The following is a 9,388-nucleotide window of genomic DNA, read 5'->3' as shown; positions in this document are numbered from 1 at the left end:
GACCGGATAGGTTTCGGATTATGTAGAACAGTCGCCTTTTAGATCGAACGGTAAATCCGAGACCGTCCAGCCTATGTCTCGTGGGCTGGGCCCGCAAAGACTATTTATTTTGTACATGTCTTTATCAGCCCAATTTAATTTTTCTACAAGCAGTCGGCCTTTCCTCAAAATGAGAAGGCAGTCGGCCCATGACGCGAGTTCCTCAACGGCGTGTTCGAATTCGAATTTTGAATTTCGAAGCTTCGAATTCACCGTCCCTCCTCTGAACTCTGAAGTCTGAAGTGCGGACAGCCTGTCGCTTTTGCTCCAAAAGCGTCAACGGACCATTCCCATTGCCACCGCTCCCTACCTCCTCCCTTCCCCGCGGCACGCCATGCGGACCCGCTTCCTCTCCGACGACTTCGTCGCGCCGTCGCCGTCGGCGGCCGCGGCCGCCTCCTCCGACCGAGCCCTAGCCCTAGCGTCCTTACCCTTCCCTTACATCCCCGTCTCGACTCCTCCCGAGCCTCACCTCCCCGACCCGCTCCCATTCCCCGCCGATTTCCTCCCCGTCGCGAGCGTCAGTGGGGATGATCTCGACTCTCTCCCCGTCGCTTCCGCGCTCTCCGAGTTCCTTGCCTCCGTCGTCCCGCATCCCCTACCTGTACCGGATATCTCCGCCGCCGACGAGGTGAGCCCGCCGCGCGTTTGGGGTTCTCTTACTCTTGTTGTGTGGGTTTAGCGACGGCAGCCCAAATTGGTGATGAACTGGTGATTTGTGTGGTTTTGATCAATGCCGTGCTTCCATGTGTGGAATTTTGTGACATTTGTGAATCACTACAGCCCTGGGGTTTTCCGTAGGGCTTGGATGATTATCTCCACGGTAGGGGTGTGTATGGCAAGGGTTATAGCTCGACGGATCCTGCTGCTTTCAAAATCCCCAAGGCAAGTGAAGCTGTATGTTTGCACTCCGTAAATTTTTGGGCTCTGCGCCCACCCTCCCTCGTGGAGCATTTCTGAAAGTTGTGTGTGTTTGTTCAAGGGATTGGACGAAATGAGCCGCGACAAGGGTGAGAAGGAAGAAGGATCCAGTTTGGAGCCCTTCGCACTTAAGAAGGTGATCGAAGTTTCTGCTTGTTCTTTTATGATGTGATTGTTTCATAGGAGATTTATGTAATTTTTGCATAATATTGTGTTAGGAACGGGAGCTGTTGAAGGAGCTCAGGTTTGAGGTTGTAGAGGTCGATGTCCTACCGGTAAGATGTATTTTAAGTGGTATTTCCTATACTGTCATGCAGTTTCCTGCTCTAGCTCAAACTCTGTTGTTTCGTGGTATTAAAGGTTTTGCAGAGAAAAATTGCATCGTTTGATGATGAAGACCCAGATGGTGGTGTCATGTTTTCATTTGGTGTCCCAGATGTGAAAATCCATCTGGTACTCTGCATCATCCCATCTAAATTTTAAGATATTTACTCTGTGTTCCACATTTGTGTCTGGAGGTACAATTTAGTTGTGAGAAATGAATGAAAATATTGTGCTTAGATCCACAAGCTCTTGGGATGTCACATCTTAATTAGGAATTTAGGATCACTAATCTACTTTTATGTTTGGAGCTGCAGTTTGGTTCTGTGAGAGGGATGAAGTATTGTGCCTAGAGCCTTAGACCCATAAGTTCTTGGCACATATATGTTAAATGGGAATAATTAAGGTCTACTTTTTTCAATAAAAGTTGATGGTCACCTATTTTTATACTATACCCATGATGCATCATGTATGCACGATAATATAACACAAGGTTTCTTCAGTTCTGTGTTTGTGGTTTCAAGAGTAAACACCTGATGATTAGGATGTCCATTTGCTGATCTGATGCCTCGTGATTGTGAAAAGTATTGCATTCTTATACTATATAATTTTTCAGTTTCTCTTTCTCATGGACTCTGAACTTCCTTCTGATTTCTCACAGGATTTCATTGATATTGACACTGAGACAACAATAACATATCCAGCTGAAGTTGCAGAGTCAATTTATCAAGTAGAAAAAATCCCTGTAAAACACGATGATGATGAGGACTGTCCTTATGCAAGAGATGGATACTGCTTGGAAATCGCGGGTCTAGAGCATGGCTTAATAGTACCTCAATTGGAGATCAGTAGGAATTCTTGGGAGCTTGATGAGTGCCCAGCAAAGCCAGTGATATCCAATATTTTTCTTAATATTGCTGAAAACTTAAATGATGGAGCACAAGTTCATCTTCCATCATTTGACTCAACTGAGTTCTTGAGATCACGTGATATGGACATGTTGGCCTTTGTTTGCGAAGATGCCCCACATGTGGAGTATCAAGCAGATAAACCAATTACAGCAAAGGATGTAGCAGAAATGGATCTTGTGAGGATCAATGATAATATATTACTCGAGAAAAAGTCAGCATTCTACCCTCTCAAACCTGATGGCACCTGTTCAGATTTGCCTTGCTTCATGCTCTTCGAGGAACCAGAGATAACCGACTTTCCTTCTGATGATGCCTTCAAGATGCTTGTTCAGTCAGAGAAGGCTGAGATGAATACGTCTGATGAAATATTCAAAGATGACTTTGATCAAGCAAGGCGTTTCTATGAATCGGTGGTTAGCTCTGAGTTGGCTTTAGTTGATGATACATTCAAATCACTACCTACTCCTATTTTAAATGATGATAAAGCAGTGAGATCTATGTTCCCCCCTATAGAAGAAGTACTATGCTCCCTGAAACCACTTCCTCTATCTGCAGCAGATGGAATTTATTTGGATTGGCATCTTCTATCGGAAGGGCCATGCAGCCGGGAGAGCTGCTCTACTCATGCGAGCATGGTTGAGGAGGTAAAACCTTGCAGTTTAAGTTCTGAGCTGCAAATTAGTTGTCAGCAGACACCAGCTTTTGGCATTGATTTTCTGGAGGATTTTAAGAAAAGTGCAATGCTTCAACATGAGGACAAGCAGAATGAGATATATGTTCCTGAACCTATATCTCATGATCCTTCAGCTAAGTTGGAAGCAGCTCAGAAGTATAAACAAGAAAGTGATGTTACAGGTCATAGCCATATGGAGAGACCTTCAGAAAAGGAATCGTCCTTGCTTGAGTCAATGTCACAATCCAATGAACTAAACTACTACTTGAATGTCAAGAATGGAACCAATAAAGTAAGGAATAATGAGAATGCTTTTACTTCAGACATCCCCCCTTCAAAACAACAAGCAATTCCCTTTTCAACCAGACCAAAAGTTGACAAACTCATAGAAATTCATCCTGTCAGGCTCTCAGATCTTATCCGAGGCCTTATCAAAGACATCCATGTAAATTATTCATCTGCTTTGCAAGTAAGTACATATTTCAGACATTCTTTCTCAGATGGGCAAGGTTTAAACATTTCAAAGCAAAAACTTCTTGAACTGATAACTGGAGAAAGTTCAGAAGGTTTGTACAATCACTGTAAAAATGAAGATAAAATGGAGCTTATTGTACTGTATGCATTGAAGCAGGTTGCATATTACCTTTGCTTCTTTGGTCTGCATGCTGCCTATCTGTATATAGGCAATTTGACTGCAATCTTTGAAAGTATTCCTGAGGGGTTAAGAAATATTCAATGCTGCATTGGTGAAGCACGTTTGAAAGCTGAGAAGCAATTGTTTGAGTCTCATCCATCATTGTCTGACATTGAGACAATCCTTAAATCTAATACTCAGATCGGCCAAAAGATTCTTATAGTTTCTGATAGAACATTCTGGTTGCCATTGGGTCGAAAGCTAACTGCTATGAAGATGACATCTGTTGAGGTTGGAACATACCCTTCTGCAACTTACTCAGATCCAGTGGTCAAGACAAACTCTAAAACTTGGATGCTAGAAGAATTATGGAAATCAGACTGCATTCTGCTAGATAACAAGTAAGTCCATATGGATTGGAATTAGGTCGCATTTAAGCCAATTATCAGCGCTTTTTCCTTGTCTCTTCAGTTTTGTTACTACAAAAGTATAAAAACATATTATTTGGTTCTTGCAGTTAGCCATTTAATCTTCATGATAACTTTTCATATTTATACTCTTAAGCATGGTATGCCGCTATTCATATGTAATAAAAGATGTATAAAAATATGCTTTGGATTGAAGGATCCTAAAGGCCTAGTTTTGGTAGGATCATGAGTGATATGATTAATTGATTATAACTGGTGAATTTATTTCTCCAACTTTTGTATAAACTAGAAATTTGTCCAAAGAATATGTAATTTATGGTAAGATGCAATCAGTTCTCGTTTCAGCATTACAGTACACATGTTCAGTTCCTAGTTCTTTTTTTGATATAAAAATGTTATAAATAATTCAGTCTATTACGACACTAAGAATCTACTACACATGGTTATAATTTAAAACTAGGTGAATGTTTCACATAATTTTTAACTGTATGGAAGGTATGAATTGATCAACCTTTTCTGCTTGTTTGCCAGTCTAGTTTCATTTATTACCACCTGACCTTTTATTCTTTTGATAATTAATGAAATCATAAAACACTTTAGCACTTTGAAAATTTTGGAGCATATGCAGATAGTGCATAGTGTAACATCTTAGAAATCTCATATAGGTCATCCAAAAAGTTTCTTATCACTTTCTGTAGACAGTTTTTTTGTGTGCTTTATAATTTTATTAGTTTTTCTGTTCTCACATATCATATCGCTCGCATTCAAGAAAAAAATATTATAGGTCACTCATTTCTTTTCCATCCTGAAGGAACATTCCAGCTTCATTCCCTTTCAGTGAGTTTAGCATGATACTGGAATATGGAGGTCCAAATAAATCATCTACCTTGTTATCACTGTCTCCCAAATTAGATGATTTGCCACCACTGCATTTCCTGTATGTCACACTCAATGATGAAGACTTTCCAGTTGCTCTTGTCGAAGACAATCACACAGACAAGGATCTGAAATCCACATTGGTATCAATCACTCTTTTCCAGTCGAACTAATTCAATCTTTATATCTATTTTGGTCCTTCTGTTCATAACTTGCCTTCTGCTTTATGAGCGCACATGCATTGAAATGTGGGCCTGGTTCTTTTAATTGTTGGTACATCTATTATCCATTCAAGTTAATTTTCTTTATAAAACTTATTGATTACATATAAAGCTTAGAGTATCTCTTTTCTCTCTAGGTGTTCCATAAATTCCTACACCAAAGATGGAGGTAAAAATGTGTCCCTTTTTTCCCTTTTTCATTTCTATGTGTCACTCACCAAAATGTGTTCATATGTGTAATGGAAAAATGCAAATAACTATATTATCAACTTACTCATAAAACTTTGTATCCATGATGTCTAGTTTTGATGAGCATGGATTTTACGTGTTGGATAATGAAAGTGGTATGGATTTTGAGGGTCCACACTCCACACTGAAGGTCTCAAATGACTAATGGGGCAGCAAATGTTTTTGTTAACACCGAAGAGCCTAAGTTTTCCTTTCATGATTATTTGCAGGATGCTGTTGTGCATACACTTCAGAAAGACTTGCAGGAAAAGATGAACAAAATGCGTATCGTTGATTCATTAAACTTTGTACCAACAACAAACCAACAGGAACATCTGCAGGAAAAGCTGAGCAATCACCTCGCTGCTGATCCATCAAAAAAAATCCCTGTGGATGGTCAACTACAGAATCAGGGAATTTTGGATGAAAAGAATATTGTTGATTCACATAACTTTCTGCCTGCAGCTGAACAGCTCAATACCTTGAACCAAATAACCTTTGTCAATTCACAAAAAATTGTGCCTGCAGTTGAGAAGAGTAGCTCCACTTCTTCTGTATCTGCCAATGTGCTAAAAAAACCCCAAGACAACCAATCAGCGTCAGCTAGTGACTTCCCTCTCAGTGTGAAAACTGACAGCACCAAGTTAGGAACATTGTCTGCCCCAGAGGTAGTGATTGTTGTAAATACTGTAAATCATGGAAAGCATATGCTGTTCTCTCGAAGATCATCTTATCAGCAGATACTAGCTTTGGAGAAAGAAGGAATGCAGGTTGTAGAGCGAGATGTTGATCTGCCTGTGGACCTAATACTTGGCGCTGCAGTTTGTGTACTATGGTATGATACCAGAACCTTTGGGTCCAGCGAATTAACAATATCAGCGGACACATCCACTATAACAAATTTTATACAAGACATTTGTGCCAACATTCTGATGCCGATTAGCTTCTGTTTCAGTGGCTGCATAATGGTAATAGGTTTCATTCCTGTTGGAGAACTTGATTTTCCATAAATAGAGTTGGCATGCCACGCCATTGAGAGCTTATGAATGCACATATGTTACACTTGTTTGTCTTATTCTTTTGTGCTATTTTTGGTATATTGTAACAGAACGATTTGTATATTCCACTTTTGCAGGTCTTCGAGGTTGAAAACCGCTTCCTTTCTTCTGTAATGGAGGCATCTGATTCTCTATATGCTTCAGCTGCTAGCTTGGACATGAATTTGCAGCTATTTTTCTCACAAACGCCCAAATCAACAGATCAAATCATTCTCAATTGCACCAGGAATGTTGTTAGGAAAAATCAAGCTCCTCCAGATATACCTGAATCAGAAAGTTTGGCCGAATCATTTCTCACAGCATTCCCTTCAATTATGCCTCTGTCTGCACATATGATACTTTCTTCTGGTAGTCTTGTGGATTTCCTCGGATGGTCACATGAGCAACGCACTCAGGCTGTTGAAAAGTATTGTTTGCCACCACAGAACATCCATCTCTTCAGTGCTTTGTGCAAATTTGGTGAGTTAGGTGAATCAAGGTCCGTAATGACTGAATGCTCTTCTGTAGATTCAGATATCAGTAGTGCATTATTACAGTCCACAAGAAAAAAGAAAAAGCGTGTTGTGGACTTTTCAGTAGCAATCAACGATCCTGCCTGCCCTAATCCTCGTGATCAATTGTGTGGTGATTATGAACATGACAAGGTGTTGCCACCACCTATGTTAAGGAAATTCTCTCACATAGAGGATACAATGCCTGAGCTCCCAGAAGTCTTTATTGTTGATCAAAATTTGAATATGGGGAGGAAAGGTGTCTCTTATAAGCCAAGAAAACATGGCGTGGACACAGTTGCTAGGAATCAGATGATAGATGATGACTTCATCACCGAGTTGTCTCCAAATTTCAGACCATACAATGAAAGGACTAGCAGTATGGTGGACACATGCAATTTCTCTGGGCATGCCGAATCGGGAGCTAAGCAGCCAATCAGAAGTTCCTTTCCCACCAGCAGATCATCATTCTGCAGAGCTTCCAGCCATCCAACATTTCCATCAGCACTAGAGATCAATAGCGACCCTTGTGACTGGGATGTTTGGTGCGGTACAAATCAAACATGGACAGGTCATTTGGATGGGGATATCGCCACAAGCTCTCGCAGAAATGATCTAGCCAGCAGGTATCAGGAATCAAGACAGGAAACAATGCAGAGTCCAGCAAGTTCTCTTTCTTTTCTGAAACAGGATTTCGGTTATTATGGAGCTTCACAAGGCTCAGGTTGGGAAATGGATTATCTAAGGCAAATGAATGAAAATAGAATAGCACGCCAAGAGCGATCTAGATGCAATGCTTCATCAGCAATGTCAAATTCAAGAATGAGAGAGAGCTCATATAGAATTCTGAGTGCTCCTCCTATTGAATCTTTCAGTTATCAAAGAAATACAGACACTCCTTTGAGGGACCAGAACCCTTCAAATACTGAATCTTTCAGACATCGAAGAAATATAAACACTCCTGTGAGGAATCAGAGCCCTACAAATGGGGCTCAAAGGCATGGGAAAGGCAGAGGAGTAACTAAAGCACAGAGCCATAGCATAAGAATGGATTTCAAGGCACAGCCAAGTATAAATCATGAAAAGACCATAGTGCCGTCCATCGAGCCTACATGGACTCCTCTTGACAAGCGAGCGAGACAGGTACGTTTGGTGTCTACAATACATCTAAATTATATAGTACTAATTTCATTTCTTACCAGATTGAAAAATTTTATGTAAGAAAAATTTAGGGATCCAATTTTACCTTCTGTAAACGTATGAATACACACACTGCATATACTGTTGTTTTTTTCTGTATATGCTAGTTTTAGGATGCAACTAAGTTACTCTGGATATTTTTTTGCAGAAACTTTCATTTGCAACGTACGGAAAGGAGAAACAAAGCAAGCTGGTCTGGAGACATCAAAGCAGCCCTGGTGTTGGTTGTGGTTTCCGGAAAAGATACCGGGAAGAAGGTATGTAAATTATCGAGTCCGGTAACGTTCTGGGCACAAAGGCACGTCGTTTGGAAGAAACGGTGGCTGTAAGTTCTATGTTTTAAATTGGCAAACATAATCTGAACTGTGTCTCAGCCAGAACTTGAACCATCATGAACCTCGCAGGAGATGGATTGCGTACATTTGTCACTCCATCATCCGTTCATGCTTGATATTATTTTTAGCACTCCTGGGAATGATTGAATGTTGCATCCTTGGCCCAAGGCTCCTGTCCGTTTGAGCCTATGATATTGTTCTGCCACTATCGGCCCATAGGCTCGTTCATGACATTGATACGATTTTTCACTTCGGTAATCTTGCTAAAACATATTTGCATTAGTTGGCCGCTACTTTTTCCTGAATTCTGGGGATATGGCATGTCGCCTACCCTGTGTATCCTCGAATCTGCTTTATTATCCCACTGTTTAACTGCATGCCATCACACCAGAGATTGAAAAGTTCTCAGAATCATAGCACAGGAGCCTGCAGCTTGATTCGATATACTTCGGTACGTCAAATGTTGGCCGATGGGCCTTTGGGCTATTTTCTTTACGAGACGGCACAAACACCCCGGGAGGTTTGATTTTCTGCCTCCATTTTTTGGTAATTAAACGAATAACTCAAAATTTACAGATGCTAGGCCACATTGCTTAGGTCCTGCACATAGGACTAAATTTTAGTCCATATCTGTTTGGATTCATGGACTAAACTTTAGGTGGGACACTTATATAGGAAAAACCCTTTTTACCTTTGGGATACATTGCTGATGTGTCTACATGCGCATAGTGAGATGTAGTTTGGTCCTTTTGCAGTTCGGATGTTGGTTTAGTTCAAATTAGGTGGGTTTTAAGGATTATTAACGTACTAAACTGTAGTTGGAGTAGAACTGAACTTTAATCTACGTTTTAGTCCATTTTTTGGATCACCTAATAGAGTAAACTTTAGGGTATAGCTTCGTTATGGATCCAAACGGGGTCGGGACGAGGACGGTTTCCATTGCCTTACAATCTCCGGAATCAATTCGACACCTCTTGCTCGTAGTCGGACTTTGCCCGTCTACGCTGCCCACGACAGGACACCATCAGCCCAAATCCGACGCGGGCTCGTTG

General features: G+C 40.9%; 1 protein-coding gene across 4 annotated transcripts; it reads left to right on the top strand.

Moving 5' to 3' along the window:
- Nucleotides 1–322: 322 nt before the first annotated feature.
- On the top strand, nucleotides 323–8,629 carry LOC120656609 (protein SHORTAGE IN CHIASMATA 1 homolog). 4 transcript variants are annotated; one of them, XM_039934765.1, is made up of 11 exons: nucleotides 323–670; nucleotides 841–924; nucleotides 1,022–1,096; nucleotides 1,179–1,235; nucleotides 1,321–1,413; nucleotides 1,943–3,334; nucleotides 3,497–3,900; nucleotides 4,739–4,946; nucleotides 5,483–6,220; nucleotides 6,388–7,944; nucleotides 8,150–8,629. In XM_039934765.1, exons 1-11 carry the CDS (start codon nucleotides 374–376, stop codon nucleotides 8,264–8,266), a joined length of 5,022 nt encoding a protein of 1,673 aa, XP_039790699.1. In that variant the 5' UTR covers nucleotides 323–373; the 3' UTR covers nucleotides 8,267–8,629. The 4 variants fall into 4 exon arrangements, with proteins under 4 accessions (XP_039790699.1, XP_039790697.1, XP_039790698.1 ...); XM_039934763.1 differs by having other exon boundaries at nucleotides 1,943–3,900; XM_039934766.1 differs by having other exon boundaries at nucleotides 553–670; nucleotides 823–924; nucleotides 1,943–3,900; nucleotides 8,150–8,452.
- The last annotated feature ends 759 nt before the right edge of the window (nucleotides 8,630–9,388 follow it).

Source organism: Panicum virgatum, chromosome 1N (assembly GCF_016808335.1).
Source record: "Panicum virgatum strain AP13 chromosome 1N, P.virgatum_v5, whole genome shotgun sequence".
Lineage (NCBI taxonomy): Eukaryota > Viridiplantae > Streptophyta > Magnoliopsida > Poales > Poaceae > Panicum > Panicum virgatum.
Note: the sequence above shows the minus strand (reverse complement) of the source record. Positions and strands in the feature narration are given on the sequence as shown.